The sequence below is a fragment of the Macadamia integrifolia genome, chromosome 3 (assembly GCF_013358625.1).
Source record: "Macadamia integrifolia cultivar HAES 741 chromosome 3, SCU_Mint_v3, whole genome shotgun sequence".
Classification (NCBI taxonomy): domain Eukaryota; kingdom Viridiplantae; phylum Streptophyta; class Magnoliopsida; order Proteales; family Proteaceae; genus Macadamia; species Macadamia integrifolia.
In genome coordinates, this window is record NC_056559.1 from 26,085,148 (window position 1) to 26,103,837 (window position 18,690).

At 38.2% G+C, this 18,690-nt stretch overlaps 2 protein-coding genes across 2 annotated transcripts; both read left to right on the plus strand.

Annotated features, from left to right (window-relative positions):
* Positions 1-2,394: 2,394 nt before the first annotated feature.
* Positions 2,395-8,256, plus strand: LOC122073370 (putative disease resistance RPP13-like protein 3). The gene is made up of 2 exons (XM_042637950.1): positions 2,395-7,111; positions 7,784-8,256. The coding sequence occupies exon 1, from the start codon at positions 4,324-4,326 to the stop codon at positions 7,078-7,080; it is 2,757 nt and encodes a 918-aa protein (XP_042493884.1). The 5' UTR covers positions 2,395-4,323; the 3' UTR covers positions 7,081-7,111; positions 7,784-8,256.
* Positions 8,257-17,289: 9,033 nt separating this feature from the next.
* On the plus strand, positions 17,290-18,690 carry LOC122074285. The gene is made up of 3 exons (XM_042639119.1): positions 17,290-17,719; positions 17,910-18,052; positions 18,172-18,690. Exons 1-3 carry the CDS (start codon positions 17,290-17,292, stop codon positions 18,688-18,690), a joined length of 1,092 nt encoding a protein of 363 aa, XP_042495053.1.

The window sequence follows — 18,690 nt, forward strand, 5'->3', positions numbered from 1 at the left end:
TGTGTGTTTGTAGTATATATATATATATATATATATATATATTGGGCAAAAACATATTCAGGTCGCAGAATTCCTGTACTGATTTCCTAGCATCTGGTTCATCCAGATTTCTTTTGTCACATATGTGGTGGCACCATCCCCCACCTTTCATTGTAAATCCTCATATTGTAATGTCCAGGAGTTTCTCCATGACAGCGTACTTTTTATTTGAATATCCAATATGTTTTTTTTTTTTTTTTTATTGAAATATATCCATATTGTTTTGATATCTATCTATTATAAATTGTATGGGAAAAACATCTCTATCTGGTTATGCACCTCTACACCTATTCACATCGGTGACTACCCTGGCCACCTACTTGGATGCTTGTGCGTCTCCCTTAATTGGTCCCTATGCTGGCATAGTGGCCATGTGACTAAATAACGCTTACCCGCCTGAATATTTTATATTAAAAGAGCTAACCATGTCTTGTGGTGCAGAAAACATCAACACACAGGACCAATGAAAAGACACATGATAATATCTTCAGCACCTTAGACGCTAGGGGCAGCGTTATCTTTTTATACAGTCTTTAGGAATTTACACCAACAAGACTGGTTTCTTTTTCCCATACTAAAATAGCAAAAAATTTCTTCTAGTGGGTTAGATATGCCATGTGTTAGGTGAAGTAGAAAATTGAAATCTAGATTTTTAAGGATGGACTCGATAGGCCATGCGGCAAATATCTTTTTGGGTAAAACCAACCTTGGTTGATTTTTATTTATTTATTTATTTTTTAAGAACCCCAGGTTGGCTTGATAACATGAAAATATGAATGGCGAGCATAGGTTTTTAAATCGGATTGGATCAGATTGATATTGGCCAAGATCGATCTCCATCCTTGATCAATTTGATACAAATCCGCTGGTAAGGTTTAAGGATAAAATATTCAAAAAAATAAATTTTAAGCAGGAGCAAATCCGTTCAATCTAGACAGATATTGAAGCAGATCAGATCCCCCTCGAGTGACCTAGATGGCATCGCGGGAACGGATTATCGGGTGTAGGGAAACTCGGCCCAAAGAATAGATTATTATTATTATTAATTTTTTTTTTTTGACCAAGCTTTCCTAAGGCCACAATGATCATGAACTTTTGAACCCACAATTTCTCATGGTTATCAATTGATTTCCAGTAACAATTGTATGGCTGGAATGTTGTTTACGTAGGACAAAGTTGTCTTTAGGCCGCACAGATCGCACGCTTCAGTGTGGAGTGAAATCCTTGTACCAAGCAATGGGAAGACATGAAGGAATGTTGCACCATTTGTCTAAAAGGGGCCAAATGTCACGAAGAACATGTACAAGGGCAGCACAAAATGGTGGGGATCGGGCTCCTTTCCAACAACTGCACCCTTCAACGACCCTCCAAGGGTTGGGAGTTCTTAGTCACGTATTTCAACACTTGTTGGTCATGCATCCCAATACCTGCCAACACATGGGGATGCGTGTCCAAACTCTCCCAACCTTTGGATGGATCATTGGAGGGTCGATGGTGTTGGAGAGGATCTTTTTCCATTCTACGGTGTGGCCACTATCATTTTCCTAGAAAACAAAAATCTAAAGAAGTTGAAGAATCTCCAAAAGCCTAGCTAAAGCAGTGCAATAGCTTTAATTTTTTAGGCGAGAGATTGTTGTCTAATCACAAGTGACCTCTACACTAGTGCGAGACCAATGAAAGTGTGCATAGAAGCATCAATATGAATTATTTTTTTTATTTTACAAAGGATGGGATGATAATTTTGCACATTCTCACGCTTGGGCACAAGGTCTATGCCACTAGATAGTCTTCTTTTTTATTTTATTTTTTTTTCCATTTTCTCTTTTATACTTTATCCTATAATTTTCAATTACATATTGAATGTACAAATAGTAGGGTTACTGGGTTCATGTTCCAAAGACAACGAGCAATTTTTAACCATTATTATTTTTAATTTTTTTTTTTTTTTTTTTTGGGAAGATATTTGATCCACTATTTATCCAACATTGAGGTGGTATTGAAGTATTCTCTTTTACCTTTCTTTTGCTTACTTTATCATTTTCTTTTTTCAACTACGATGCATGTTGATGTTATTCTCATTTAATTGCCTTTTCTTTTCTTTTGCTATATCTTTTTCTTTTTCACTTCCTGTCTCTACCATTGTCATGATATTGAAGTTATTTCTCTTTTTCTTCTTGCACTTTCAGTCTCCAGCATTGAAGCATTGAGGTGGTATTGAATTTATTCTAATATTGTGGTGCTATTAAAGTTACACTCTGCTTCCTTTCTACTATTAATTACTTTTCTTTTTACACGTTTAGTCTCCAACATTGAGGTGATATTGAAGTTATTCTATTTTTCCTTCCTTTTCTTTTACTTTAACTTTTTATTTATTCACTTCATGCTATATATTGAAGTAATTATACTCTTTTAATTTCCCCCTTTTCCCAGCGTTGAGGCGGTATTGCATTTATTCTATTTTTTCTTTTTCTTTTATTTTTCTTTTCTTTTCTTTTATTTTATTTTTTCTAAAGATCAGGAATTTTATTGAAAAAAAAATTATATTTCATGATAGACAATTTATAAATCCCCACCTTCTACATGGCCATCAGCAGGGGAGAATAAATTGGAAAAATTGAGAAACATTAAATAACTTGAAAACTAGGTCTCGATTCTGCATCATGTGCAATCTCTGACTGAATATGAGATGGAAAATAGATATTGACGTCTGAAGCTCTTGTTTTAGATGCTTCATTTGCTAGAAAATCAGCAACACAATTAGCTTCCCGAAAACAATGCATTATCTTCCAACTTATAGAATTCAAATAATCCTTCACTGACATCCAAAGCTGAAAAGCAAACCAAAGACTGGATTGGGATTGAAGAGCCACCACCACTGCTACATAATCCATTTTAATCCAAAAAGCATTAATCTGTAACTCTTTGGCTTAAAAAATTCCTTCCATAAGAGCTATGAACAAACTTATTAAAAGAACTCATTTTACTTTAAATTTTTCTTTAATCATTTCATGCTAATGAAGTTATATTCTTTTCCCCCCTTTTCTAGCATTGACGTGGTATTGAAGTTATTCTATTTTTTCTCTTCTTTTCGTCTCCTTTACCTTTTTCTTGAAGCAACTTTGTGCTACTGAAGTTATTCTCTTCTTCCCTTTTAATTCTTTTATATTATTTTATTTTATTTTATTTTACTTCCAACATTGAGGTGCTAATAATTAAATTTATTTTGTTCTCTTTTTTAATTTAATTTAATTTAATTTATACATTTTATTTTTTTTACATTGACTTTTTATATTGAAATATTGAACAAATAGCTTTGCCTTTTTCCATTTATTCGTCATTCAATTTATTATATGATTGAGACCAAATCACTTATAGTTTTGTAGAAAATAAACTTAATTTCCTACCTACAAATTGTCTCTCCCTAAACATTCAAGGTCTCTTTTTTTTTTTTTTCCTTTAATTTAATTTTATTTTTCATTTCAACTTTGGTTTTATGGAAAAATTTTGAAAGTATTAATTAGATATATTTTGTTATGGGAGGGTTCCCTCTTACGCTTATGTGTAGTTTTGGGTGTTAGAGGAGGGTATAATATGGGCCGGGTTGGGTTGGAATGATCTTAGCATAGTTGGGCCTAGACATAGGCATTGCAAGTTTAGGTTGGTTTGGAATGATTTTGAAGACCTAGGGTTGAGTTGGGGTTTTAAGAAACCCGGCCCTGTTTCACCCCTACCACCAACAGTCTCCCCATCACCCCCCCACCACCATCTATATATATATATATTTGTGTTTTTGTGGGAAGAACCGTACTTACAAGCAAAGGAGAGATCACTTTGTGAGGTACAAAGTGGTGTAGAGATTTTTTCAGGTTTAGTGAAAAACTTTTAGTTCTCTCGGATAGATGTAGACAATTTTTCCGAACAACATTAAATTCCTTGCGTAGTATGCTTGTTTACTTGGTTTATTCCTCGTGATTGTACATTTGTTGCCAACAAGTTTTTCTTAAAGTAGAAAGAATCCCTTGGTCCATTCGCACTCTTTTATTCGAAACCAATTAGTTTGATGCAAATTTTTACTTTTTTTTCTTGAGCTTTAATAATTACATTTCCTTTTTCTTTTTCTTTTTCCCTTTTTTTTTTTCTCGATTTACTTACAAATATATAGGTGCAACCTAAATAAAATATGGCCTTAAGCTTCTCAGTCATCTCTTGCATTATAGGCAAGAGTCATAGGAAAAGAAGCGTCATAAATTTCTGCTACAACTGCTTTGGGGGGTTGTGGAGCAGATGGCCAACACTGAAATCACTCCTTGTTTGAATAAACTGGAATACATGCTGTTATCGGATGTAGATTCGCTTCACGAAGTAGAGGACCAACTCTGGTCGCTGCATTGCATGTTAACCCGGCTATCCTCGTTTCTAATGGAAGTCCAAAGAAAGCAAAGCGTCGACTTCATGGAGCAGAGACAAAAAGCCATGGAAAAGTTCGCGATGGAAGTGATGACCCTAGTCCGAGGGGCTGAAGATGATACGGATTCATATCTGAATACCATAAGAAGAGAAGGGCTTCTGTCGCCGACGAGGGATGAAGCTCGTGAAGATATGAGAAGCCAAATAAAGAAAACGATGGAAGCGCTGAAGGATTCGCACTCGCGCTTCGTTAGATCTACACAGTCTTATTGTGCTTCTGGCACTTCATTGTCATCAAAGAGGCGGCCACCACCACCGATTTATCAAGATGATGATGATGATGATGAAGTAGTAGTAGGCCTGGAAGATGAGTTCAGAAAGATGCTAGATCTGCTGCTGCTCGGGGAGGAGGAGGAGGAGGAGAAGGATACTCGACGAGGACGATGTAACGTGATTCCCATCGTTGGGCCTGGAGGGATGGGGAAGACAACTCTTGCTCGACGAGTTTATAATCACCCAGCCATTGTGGAATACTTCGTTTGTCGTTTATGGATTTACGTATCTAGAGACTACAAGTTGGAAGAGGTGTTGCAGGACATCATAGAGCAGATAAAGTGGCCTACAACTGCTGTTGCAAAAGAAGACGAGATCAGACAGGAGGAGGAGAAGATGAGCCTCAAAGATTTGGCGTTTCAAACGAAGAAGCTTCTGGAAACTACTCCCACCAGGTACCTTCTTGTTTTTGATGATGTTTGCAAAACCCAATTCTGGGCTGACATTCATATGGTCTTCTCCAACAACAAAAACAAACGTCGTGGTGGTGGAAGTAGGATAATTTTCACTACGCGCCATGATGCGGTGGCTTCACATGCGAGGCCATATAGGCCTCCTTTTTATTTGCGTCGGCTTTCAAAGGAAGAGAGTCGGGAGCTTTTCTCAAAGAGAGTAGCTGGGTTTTTACAGCATAATTCTTGTTCCCCTTCCCAGCGCAACATCATCCATGACGATGAAGACCCTCATCGCCCATGGGAAGCATGGGTCGATGCATGTGGTGGGATACCAGTCACAATTGTTGCTTTAGCAGCAGTATATCAGCGTCTAATGTTGACAGATCATAACTATAAGGAAATGGAGGAGAAGGGGTTGGTTAAAATTTGGAAATTGATTTATAACCACCTACCACATCACTTGAAAGCCTGTCTCGCCTATTTCTATTTTCTCCAAAAAGCTATGAAGGTCAGCTATATTTTCGACCTTTTCGATTTCAAGGGATTGATAGTTGCAGAGGGGCTTGTAAAACCACTACCACCATCTACAACAATAGTAGAACTGGAAGATATAGCTGAAGAATATGTGAAGGAGCTCATCAGTAGGAAACTGATTCAAGTTACCGAATGGAGTATCGATGGTAAAATAGAATATACTATCATTCCCGACTGGCTTGTTTCCTTGTTGGATCAGATCAATGGCATAACATCATCATCTGATGATGATGTCAATGTCAATAGTAGTAAGATGAAAATTCAAAATGTTAAAAATCTTGGTGGCTGGGTCATGTTCGACGAAGATTACTTATCCTGTTCTAGTACCTTAAAAGCACGCTCTTTAGCCGTCTCCTCGTCGTCGATTATGAGTACAGAGTCCGAGCGGAGTCTTTGTCTTCAAGATATGGGGTCGCTTAGGGTAGTCATCAATCTAGGGTCTCCAACAGAATCCGATATCATCTCTTACACAAGAATTGATCTGATGATTCATCTAAGATACCTGTATTTGAGTGCCAGCAGATCGTGTAGCCCCAGAACGATTACGGAATACCTGAGCGAACTCTGGAACCTTCAGTTTCTGGAAATTATAGGGCCTGGAGAAAAAGGACGATTGAAGTTGGGGAAGAATAGTCAATTGAGGCATATTATGTGTTATGGCTTTTCTCTGAGTTTTTTGAAAGAAAAAAAAGTGATCAATATTACTGATGATGATAATGGAGGAGAAGGAGGGCTATTAAAGAATCTCCAAACGCTGATAGGCTTGGATGTTGAATTTTGTGTGGAGGATGTCTTGTCTATGACTCCAAATTTAGTTACATTAGGTCTAAGCAAGGGAACAATTTCTCAGAATCAACTAGACATTCTTCCCTTATTATTGAAGCGCCTCCAAAAGCTGGAGTTGCATTGTCAAATAGGTGCAAACAGCGAAATATGTCACCAAAGCATCACTCAACTCGTCCTCCGATGCCGACGGATCAATGGGGGAGGATACCTGATTCGAGCACTGCGGAAGCTACAAAATCTTCGCGTCCTTGAGTTACTAAATGGTTCTATTTCTTCCACCACGGAAGGTGAAGCTGGTGTTTTAGATTTCAGTAGTAGCGATGATGATGGGTTTCTTCGTCAGCTCAAATTCCTGAAACTGGAAGATTTGAAAGGATTAAAGGAGTGGAAAATGTCGGTGGGTGTAATGCCAAGTCTTCAAAAGGTATCTATCATATTTTGTAGGGATCTAGAGCGTCTCCCATCAGAAGCTCTAAAGGCCATCCCCACTTTGCAAGAGTTGGAGCTACGATATGTTGACAATGAACAAGCATTAAGAGACTCAAGACTTGTTGAGGAACATCTCGATAGGAAAAGATCGGCTTAAGCTCCGTATTACCCAGGATACTGCAATATTGGTAAGGACAGGACCCCTACTATTATTATTTCTTCTCAAGTAATAATAATAATAATAATAATAATAATAATAATAATAATAATAATCATAATAATGTTTTGGATCATTTTATTCTTATATCTTACGTGTGTATTGATATCGATTCGGTCAAGGATTGGGATCGATCTCCGTCTGATACTGTCACATGGTCAATTTTTATTTTATTTTTTCTTTTCTTTGATATTCATATGTACTTTTCATTTTTTTTCTTTTTAAATGTAGTTATACTTCTTCACTAGCCCTGTTTCTGAGAAAGAGAGAAGATTCTTCTACTCCATGAATTTCTTTCTAATAACCATGAATACAAGAAGATTACAAAATCTCTGAGTCTTGAAATCTTGGCCACATGACACCCTTTAGTCCTTACCTACATGCGTCACATGCAAAGTGACATGTCCTTTGCATTTTTCCACTAGTCTATTAAAGGAAGGTACATACATATCACCAGATTATGCTCCTCCAACTACGGTTTAATTTTCTAATCAAAATCAAAATTATTTACTATGTTGATTGTAACCTTCCTCAATTTTGTATATTGATTCTCATCTTTTACTCTGGTAATTATAAATGATTTATCTTACTGAAAATCTTGTCCATTAGATTTGATATTTAATTTTGTCATCAATTTGTGCAGGTGAGATTCATAACTGAGTAATTGTAATGGGGAGAAGACGTAAACTCAGTGGGAATCTTCAAGTACTACAAGTAGTATTCATGCATCAGGAATATTTGAATCGAATCTCTTTTCTTTCACTGCTTCTTCAATTCCGCCACTAATAATAATATTGTGGTTTCATTTCCATGGAGATGCATTGCAATAAAGTTTGATATAGGCAGCTGTCTGGTTAAGCAGAAATATATAAGTTAATTTGGCTTTGAGAATGCTGAATTTATTAATTTCTTGCTCTCTAAGACGTCTTATCATGGTTTTCAATTATATATATGTTGTATGTTGAGCTACAGTTCATCAGCACTACTTCCGTGAAGTTAACACTACGGCTGATGGTCTTGCTAAGCATGTGGTGGCCTCTCGGACCTCCATAGTTTGGGATTTTTCGCTAAGATTCTCTGTTAATGATATAAAATGGGATGCATCTAAGAAATTGAGGTTTCGATTCTCGTGATTATTACGTTTTGATTGGGGTGTTTCCAATTTAGTTTTCTTGGCTTCCTTCCCTACTGATGGCAATCCTGAAGGTGAATTAGGAAGCTGAATTTCTATGTTCGGCTTTTGTCGTATATTCATTCATTCTTTTTATTAATAAATTCTTTTTTAACCTAAAGAAAAAAAATGTAAAGTGGCAATTATGATGGCAAAAGGCTGGGAATGCTTAGCATAAAGATGCGGATCGGATGGTGTACGGAAGCATCTATCATGAGGTAGACCAGTCTTTTCACTTCGCCTTCTGTCTGAACGTAGGGAGCTCGAGCTGGTAGCCAATATTTCCCTCAAAGTTTGATGGTGCAAAAATAATAAAACCTATGGTTAGGTTTGAATTCAGTCCAACAACTCCAACCTTCCTGCAAAATCTTCGGCTATCACACTAAATATGATGTGTGGGCTTGGGCTAGGTCTAGGCCTAAAATAGCCTTCATCAGATGCCTTTTGCTTGGTGCCACTAGGGTTTCTTTAATGTCCAATACTTATTGAGTTGATTTGTAATTTGACCTAGTTGACATGGTTTCATAACATTTTCATGGGTCCTCCCAGTCATCGGATGTTTGGTTCGACGCTCATTACATTGGAGAGGAGATGGATCTGATTTATGATAATAATAGGGAAAATTATATGGTTACCAAATTTTAGATTTCCTTTTACAAACCAACCCACCCAAAGTTTTAGATAACAAAAATGCCAAAAATCAGGTTTAGTTTTACAAAACTATCCACCCAATGTTTCTGTTAACAAAAATACTCAAAATTAGGTTTGGGTTTACAAAACTACCCACCCAAAATTTCAATTAACAAAAATACCTAATTGTATGTGGAAGATGAAGAAGAATCATTGTTTTGGATAGTTTTGTAATATAAGATCTCATTACATCTTGCTAGTACAACATTTTCCCAGATCTTTTATGTAGAAACTTTGCCTATACGGATTTCCTAAAACCCTAGTTTTTTAATTTTCAAATATTTATTTTAAATTAGTCAAATGTGTAACTTCCTGTTTAGTTCACTAGCCCTTCATGCAACATAAAAAGAAGTTGAGATAGGCATAAGTCTCTTATGGCCAGGCACATCCAAACTGTTTTCCGGATGGATACAGGTAGTTCGTAAGATTTCATACTCAAATTTAATTATCTGCCCTGTTGTAATGGCATACTATCCTATCATCCCATGGATTTGTTTGGTTACAAGGGGAGTGCAAATTTTGTATGTAAAGTGAAATTTATTTCCCAGGGAAACTACTTCTAGGTGTTTGATTGCTAGGGAATATATATTTACATGGGGAATAAATTTCACATGTAAACTAATATTGAATGGTTTTTTTTTTTACTAGAAGATCCAATATTTGTATTAAAAATGAAGAAAAAATATGGTACCAAGATAATGACCAAACACAACTAGAAATAGGAACAATATCCACGAGCAAATTTCCCACCTTCGACATTGCCATTAGCAGGAAATGACCCCAAGGAAATCTACCTATCAAAGGAGATGAGGAAATGATTACATAAATCTACAATCATCAAGGGGGCCCATGCCACAACAGGATCAGAGGCATCAAATTTTATTTCCTGACCAAAACGCCCGTAAAATAAAAACCAAGGGATTCTGGACTTCGCGGGAGCTATTTTCTCTCGATTGAAATATCAAAACCTTTGCAGGCACGGGAGAACCTCGAAAGCTCTGATCTCTTTCTCACTCAATGAAGCTTGGAAGCTCTGATCTCTTTGAATGAGCTGGTTCTCTCTCTGTGAGAAGCTTGGAAGCTTTGAGCAAGAGCTGGTTCTCTACCCCAGAAGCTCAAAAGCTTTGATTTGATCGAAAGTTTAGAAAAATCTGCTCTGATCAGGTACTAGATCGTTTGCATTTTGATGATTTGAAATTAAAATAGGACGAATGGAGTAGGATGAGTGAAAAAAACCGTAGATCTTTTGCTTGTTGATGTTTTTCTTCTTCTTCTTTCTTTCTTTCTTTCTTTCTTTTTTATTATTTTATTATTTTTATTTTTTTATTTTTGTAAGGTTTTTCTCTATATTTTTCTTTCTTGGCCTCTTGCTTTCCTCCAAAGGCTAGGAGATTAGTATCGGACTCTAGAATCTGGATGATAATCCTCTGTTTTTCTCATTCCTATTTTTCCTTGTTTTGCTACCTGCAGAACACAACACGTGGACAACTTTAAGATCAACGGTCAAGGTTGGGTGAGGATTATTACATCCGGTGCGTTGGTCTTAAAGTTGTCCACGTGTCGTGTTCTGCAGGTAGCAAAACAAGGAAAAACAGGGATGAGAAAAACAGAGGATTATTTTCCCTGGAATCTAGGCAGGACTATTATAGAGGAATTGCTGCTCCAGGGCATCTTCCTCAGCATACCTTAGTGAACTTTGGACAACAGAGAATTTAGCAATGATGGGCTTTACTTCTTCCACATAGGGAAGATGAAACTTTACTTGATTGAGCAAGTAAGTACATTCATCTACATGGGAAAGAACGGCTGAGTCCATGGATTCTGAATTACTTCCTTTAAAGAGGAAAATAAGCAAACATACATTAAAGAATAATATAAGACTACCAGAGAGGGTGATTCTGCCAATGTTGGAGATTATCCAGGTTCAAGATGGTGGGACTCCAGTGAATAATTCATAATTTGGGTGGAGAGAGCGAAAGATCAGAGTAATAATGATGGTTGTGTAGTGGTTATGTGAGTGGTTGTTTGATAAAACAGAGATTTATGGAAAATGGTAAGAGAGGAATGTGTCTTCCAATTTGATTCGACTGTGCTGGTCATAAATCGGAAGACTGCACAACCAAGGAGCCCTTACAAGAAGCTGACCTTAACGGACAAAGATCCAAGTTTCAAGGGAAACCCGACACCACAGCTCTAGGCCCGTGGATGCAGGTTAGCCGACGGCGACCTCTTCGGAAAACCATTAATTCCAGCCAAGATGTGGGAACGTCGGACGGAAAAGGTTCTACAGTGATTACGGTGCATACTCAACAAGATTTATGGAAAATGGTAAGAGAGGAATGTGTCATCACGGACAGACAGAGATGGGAGAAAAGATTAAATGGAAAGAAACACAAACTAAAGCATGGTACTAGAGATTGCATTCCAGTCGGCCACAATAGGTAAAATAGGTCCGATTCTTGTGGAGGACGTCAGACAAGGAAGCAACTTAAGAGGTTAGCACAAAAATTATTGTTAGCAAAATCTTCATGTGTCATCTTTCATTTTAAATGTAATTAGGTCTAACCCCCACATTTCGAAAAAAAAAATATCATATATGTCCCCCATTTGCATTAACGAAATTATACATAAATCCATATTGCTAGTTGAATATCGTTATGTGATGACTTCAGTGGGTAATATTTACTAAATGGCCGAACTACCCTTGAAGAAGGATAATACAGAAGAACCCCCAAATAGATGATGAAAACAAGAGGGGTTTTCTTGAATCTGTAAGGTGAAGTGTGCTGGCAAAGTTCATAGGGGATTCTGTTGAAGCATTTTGATCTTCGTGTGCACAACAGAGAGAGAGACTTCAACATTCATTAGGGTTTTCAGTTTTTTTTTTTTTTTTTTTTGGTGTCTGCGCTAACGACAGGTATGCAGGCCTTCGGTTTGACTAATCCCATGGTCCCATATTGACCTCACAATCATATGGACTGGGTCATACTGGGGTTGAATGAGAACCATTCAACTTTCCACCGAAAATTGTGAAGAGCATTAAAGCACCCCTGTTTGAGTGGCCCCGAGGAGATAAGAGGATTCGAACTCAGAACCATATGTTTCCTGAGGCGAAGGTCCATTGCCAACTTCACTACCCACTTGGGCTTATTTTTCTAATTCTCTGATCTTCAATAAAACCTGGGGAAAAGAGAAGAGAAGAATGCAAAATGAGAGACGCAAGGTTCTGCATCCCAATTCCCATCCAACTTTTTTCCTCTTTAGGTGTTGTCTCTCTCTACTCTAGTCTCCCTTGGAGTCGACATTAAAAGTTTTGAGCTAAAAAATTGTAGTTCGGGACATGACCAATGGAGAGGGCATTGGTACACGAAGAAGGCAGTAGAGGTAGGTCGGAGTTAACAGCAAGTTATTGGTCTTTTAGGATTCACATATAGAGGGACATAATAGGGTCAGAAGAGTCTTTTCTAATTTTAAATTAATAGTATTATGCATCAGAGGTGTGGTAGATTTTAAATTAATAATATTATGCATCAAGGTGCGGTAGATATTTTTTCAAAATGTGGAGGTTACACCTAATAACACTTAAAATTAAGGGCGGTCATAAAAATTTTCCTCATTATTATTAGGAAAGAATTTTATCACTTCCCTATACTTACCCTGTTTTACTCAAATTTCCACATCTGATTCCCCCCAAAAGCAAACTTCTACCTCTTATTCTCCATCGGTATTTTAAAAACCCCAAACTACCCCCTTTATTTTCATAAATCTACCAATTTCTCCTTTTCCTATTGAATTGACTCACATTATTTGAATCAAATCAGAAAACTTGAACGAGAAAAGGGAAATTCGCTAGAAAAGATCGAATAAGAATCCTATTGTGACTCAACCTCGTCTCGGCTCCCACATTCTTTACAAAATCATAATCTGCTTGTAGACTATGGAGAGCTTGGGTCCTGACCATCAGTCAAAGATTCTCTCTCTTTCTCTCTCATATGATGCTACATAAGGCTTCAAGGAATTTATCTTTGTGAATCCATACATAGCGCACTGGTTGCAACCTCTGTTTGTAGAGCAGGCGCCAAGTTTGTGGTCTAGGGATCAACTCCTGTCACACGCATTCCCCCTCTCCCCTCTTGTGTATGTGATTAAAGTCCCCTTGGGCAGTTCTATAGGATGTAAATGACAATATATATATATATATATATATGGCTTCAAGGAAAACCTACAAAAGCGTTCCAACTTCTAAGGTTGATTTGCTTTTTTTTTTTTTTTTTTCTGCTCTCACGGACTGGAATAAAATGCAAGTGCTCCATGATGATTCTTTTGTGAAACCAGAGCATAACAAGAAGCATCAATGCTTCTCGATTCAAGACCCTTATAGTAAAGTTTATGCCCTAGCAACACGCAACAAAGTAAGGCTGCGTTTGGTAACGTTGCTGCTCCAGAAACGATGTTTCGTGTCAAAAACGAAAATTTCAGTTTTTGTGTTAAAATGTTGTTTTTAATCCAAAAAATAGTGTTTAGTGAATCTGTTTCTGGAACGATTTCAAAATGCAGGTCTTCTCTCCTCTTTGTGTGAAATTGAGAAAAATGAAGAGCTAGGGCGGAAGACAAGTTTATCGGGAACGACTTCCCTAAAATCCCCCAAATAGTTCTTATTTTATTATTATTATTTGGAACAAAACTGGGAAGATGGAACAACTATTTATCATTCTGTCAATTCCAATTTCTACTGTTCTTTTTTTACTTTTTGTTCCAAAAAAATGGAAACTCATCTATGATGCACCAAACGCTTTATTCCGTTTTTTTTTGTTCCAATAGAACAAAAAAAACTCCAGAAACGTCCCAATAGAACGTTACCAAACACAGCCTAAGCGTCCGACTTCACATCGTATACCGATAACTCCAACTTTCCCCTCAAAGTCAAAGTACTCTATGAAATCATTGCGGAATGACATTCCTTAGCTATTAAGAATGTACTCGAAGACATTCATATGGTTTCACTACAAGAAAAAGGGGTTTTCAGGATGAAAATATACCAAAATATTGTCGCTAATACCAATTAGGGACAGTATAAATTTTCGTCGCACAATTGTCGTTACAAAAACCCGGGTAGTGAAGTTCTTCTGCTGGTCCAATTTACAGTTGAACAACCAGCATAGCCCGCACTCATGGAACTTGGTTGTCTATCAATTAGTGAAGAATTGTCGATTTGAGGCAATGTGGGATGTCATAAGGTTGAAACCAGAACAAAACATTAGGGGTCATTCTAGCATGGACGACGTTGAAATTTGGATCTATTGGGTTTCTTGGAGGCTTGTTTATGTGTTTCAGCAGACCCCTTTTTGGTTTTCAATCTTGTTTCATTTTTATTTTATGTAGTTATGTACATGTAATAGATTGTAAAGATAAGAGATCATGAAAGTGGTATTACATTTTCCTTTTTATTCAGTTAAATGTATACATGCTGGTGCACTGGCCTTGATTTGTTATTAGTGAATGAATGATTGCCATGAGAGAGAGAGAGAGAGAGAGAGAGAGAGAGAGAGAGAGAGAGAATGTGTTTAGATCTCTCCTCATGAGAAGCTCCCTCCTCTCTAGTCCAATTAGACATAAACTCTCACTCCTTATTGTACAGGGTGAAAAAGCCCCTATAGTTGATTAAGTCTAGGGAGAGGAGGGGAGAAATGGAGGAAGGAGGCGGTGTGGAAGGAAGGAGAACGGAGCAAGTTGATGCTGATAATGGAGATAGGGAATCTCTAGATCGTGAACCACCTATTCCAGAGTAGGCGGTTGAATCCTCTCAACCTGTTGCTCCTAAACGATCATATGCTAGGGCTTTGGGGCTATCCTTATGGCCTGCAATCGATTCTCTACCTGAGCCAATCCAGGCATGAAATATCACGAGGATCGTCATCCCTCAGAAGACTATAAAGCAAAAAAGGCAGATCTTTAGGTTTTCTCTCATTGGTGGGGTGAATTTTTGCCTAATTTCTTTGGATGCTTTGTGTCAGGAGGCCAAGTATAACTGGAACCTGAGTCAATGGGTGGTGATGCATCCCCTAGGGAAAGGTTATGTTATTTTTCAATTCCAATGTGAAGGAGATAATTCGGCTATTTGGAGAAGAAGTCCTCTGCGTGTGAGAGGGAAGTTGGTCAGATTCCAACACTGGAGACCGGATTTCAATATACACGAGAGACAAACTTTTACAAAACTGGTGTGGCTTCACTTTCCCAACCTTCCATTGGAGTACTGGCACGAGAATGTATTGCTTTCAATCGCGAGAGCTGTGGGGTGCCCTGTCGTGATAGAAAGAATAACTAGATAGGGTATTTTGGGTTATTTTGCAAGTGTTTTGGTCAAGGTGGATGCGTCTGAATCTGCTACACGTGTGGAGGAAGTTCAGGTAGAGCACCTTAAGCCAGGGACTGACAAGATCTTTGGGTTTCGTCAATGGGTGGTGTACGAAGACAATAGTGTTAAATGTGGCTATTGTAAGAGGATGGGTCATCAGGTGAATGCCTGTCATCAGAAGGTGGAGGATGAAAGGCAAAACACTCTAGACAAGATGAGAATTCCTGGTGCTATGTACGAAGAAGACGGAGTTGACTCGGCCAGGGGTAACTTGTTAGGTCGATCTTCTCCTATTTTGGAAGGAAATATATAGGAGCAATCTCAGCAATTACCAATTGAGGGAGGGAGGGATTCTGATGTAAATCTTTCCGTGAATACTCTTCCCAGTTACCTAACATGGAGGAGGGAGAGATTCAGATTGATTTGGCCTCTCCTAATCCAAATTTTACCAATTTAGGTAAGAATAGATTAGCACAGGATGGCGTGCATATGGATAAGGACGTGTGTGAGGGTGATGAGGACCGGTCTAGCTCTGAGACTAGTTCAGAGTATAGTTCTCTCTTAAACCAGGATGATGCAGTGGAGGTCTGTGAACCAAACCATATTGGGAATTCCTCTAATTCGTGATAGGTGGATACAAAGAACTAGAATAATGTAGTGCAAGCTCTGCCCATGGACCCTGTGAGGGTTTCCTTGCATCTAAAAGGGTGGGGGTGGTTTTGGGGCCTGGTCGTGGGGGTGTGGCAGGTAGGGGAGGTCGGTCTTCTTTAATTAGGGAACCTTAATCTTCTACCCAAGCCCTTGTAAGTAGGAAGGATTTGGCTATGATGAGAGCGGAAGTGGTGGATGATGCGGCTGTTACTCTCGAGAAAGGCGCAGAAGTAGGGGAAAAAAAGGGAAGAAAGAAAAACAGGGTGGCCAGGCCTCAAGGCCTGACAAAGGTGGTCGTAAAAATTGTTAATCATGCGTGTTCTTTTCTAGAACATTCGGGGTGTCCGAAAAGAGGCTGGTGGAAGGGCGTTGAAATCTCTTTTGAAAGAGTCTTCCCCAGATATTTTATGTGTGGCTGAACTTATAGTTCAGGTTAGTAGCTTTCCATCATTATTTTTTGATAAATTGAGTTATGTTGAGGATGTGATTCATAATTTTTGTCAAAATAGGGTGCCTAACATTTGGATTATTTGGAAACGGGGTGTGGCACGCCCTTTCCTATTTTCAATGTTGGACCAACAGCTCATGATAGAAATTGATTGGATGGGTAAAAGAGTTCTCACGTCTTTTATTTATGCCAATTGTTTTAAAATTGAGCGTAGAACCCTTTGGTTTGATCTTGCGATTGTATCTATAGTTGCTGCTCTATGGCTAGATATTGGTGATTTTAACACCACGTTGATGTCCCATGAGAAAAGAGGGCAGGGTAATTTTAATTTGGGGTCAGTAGCAGATTTTCAGGCCATGATAGATACTTATATGCTTCTTCCCTGTGCCTCTCAGGGAAAAAATATATATTTGGTCTAATAACCGTAGAAGGGGTAATGTGATGGCTATCCTAGATCATAGTTTTTATAATGAGCAGTCGATTGATGAGTTCAAGAGTACCTCTCAACGTGTTCTTAGTCGATTGATGAGCAGTCGATTGATAGAGGATCATGCTCCTCTATTGATTCAGTCATGTGTTGTTCCAAAGCCTCACAACATCCCTTTTCGGTTTCATAGCTTCTAGATGGAGAATGATAGTTTCCTGTCAATGGTGGAGAATGCCTGGTCTCAATCAGTCAGTGGAAACCCCATCTTTTAATTGGCCCAAAAACTAAAGCTTGTAAAATTAGCTATCAAAGCTTGGGCAAAAGTGGCTTTCCCAAATTTGAATGAGGAGGTGGATAAGGCATTGTTAGAATTGAAAAGAATGTAGGATATTATTGCTGAGTCAATAATGACAGATTCTCTTCTTAATGAAGAGGTCGATGCAAAAACTGCCCTCTTGAATGCTTCTAAGTTGCAGGAGAGGATGTGGTCTGAGAAAGCAAAAATCAAATGGCTGAAGAATGGAGATCGAAATTCAAAGTTTTTTCTTCTCTCTGTGAAGATAAGAAGATCCAAAAATCAGATTAGCACTCTGGATTTTGAGGATGGTTCTTTGGTTTCTGATCAGCAGGACTTGACCACCTATATGGTTGATAATTATGAGAATTTTCACTCTCATGTTCCGGTGTATCCTCATCATGAGATGCTTGACCAAATTCCAAAATTTATTTCAGATGATGATAATCTCTTCTTGGATGCCATTCCTACCATGGAGGAAGTCAAGCAGGTAGTGTGGGATCTTGATGCAGAGAGCTCTCCAGGGCCAAATGGTTTCTTAGGTCAGTTTTTTAGAAGGTGTTGGGCGATTGTGGAAATGGATTTCTGTCGGGCAATTTATTTTTTCTTCTTAGTGAGGAATATGCCTCAATGGGGTAAATAATTGCTTTCTTTCTTTAATCCCTAAAATAGATGGTGCATCATCTTTAGACAAATTTTGCCCCATTTGTATGGGGAATTTTTTTTGTAAAGTTTTGTTGAAGATTTCAGCCTCTAGATTAACATCACTTCTCCCAAAGTTGATTTCTGCTAAACAGGGTGCCTTCCAGAAGGATAAAATTATTTCGACAAATATTGGCCTAGCCTCAGAGCTGGCTAATTTGATGCACTCAGCGGTTAGAGGTGGCGGTATGGGATTAAATCTTGATGTGAAAAAGGCTCATGATTCTCTCTCTTGCGAATTTCTATTTACCATGCTAGAAAAATTTGGATTCCCCTCCAAATGGATCAACAGGATTCATCAGATGTTGGTTTCAACAAGAATTTCTATCTTGTTGAATGGAGGTCCAATGGGTTTCTTTGGGGTCAGGCGAGGTCTGAGACAAGGGGATCTCATCTCTCCTATTCTGTCTATTTTGATAGAAGAAGTCCTGTGCAGGGGTCTAAAGAATATGGTTGTGGAAGGAAAGTTGAAAGCTCTCTCGGCCCAAGAGGTGTAGTTACTCCTTCTCATCTGCTCTTCGCAGATGACATATTCATATTTATTAATGGCTCGGCCAGATATGTGAAGCAACTCCATGAGTTTTTATCCAAGTATCAGGATTATTCTGGTCAGAAGATTAACTTGGAGAAAAGTAAGGTATTTTTTGGGAAGATTGCCCCACACAGAAGACAGTTTATTACAGAGTACTTGGGAGTGGCTGCGGCTACTCTTCCCAAAAAATATCTGGGAGTGGAGATCTTTAAAGGAAGAGTGAAAAATTGTTACCATCTTCCTCTTCTGGATAAGATAAAAAGTAAACTTGCTGGGTGA

What these genes read in the sequence shown, in the direction of transcription:
- LOC122073370 (XM_042637950.1), top strand. Translation starts at nt 4,324, where the DNA reads ATGGCCAACACTGAAATCACTCCTTGTTTGAATAAACTGGAATACATG.
- LOC122074285 (XM_042639119.1), top strand. Translation starts at nt 17,290, where the DNA reads ATGACAGATTCTCTTCTTAATGAAGAGGTCGATGCAAAAACTGCCCTC. An exon ending in AGGGCCAAATGGTTTCTTAG is followed by an intron (nt 17,720 to 17,909) that starts GTCAGTTTTTTA and finishes TTTTTTGTAAAG; the next exon opens with TTTTGTTGAAGATTTCAGCC. An exon ending in CTAATTTGATGCACTCAGCG is followed by an intron (nt 18,053 to 18,171) that starts GTTAGAGGTGGC and finishes ATGGATCAACAG; the next exon opens with GATTCATCAGATGTTGGTTT.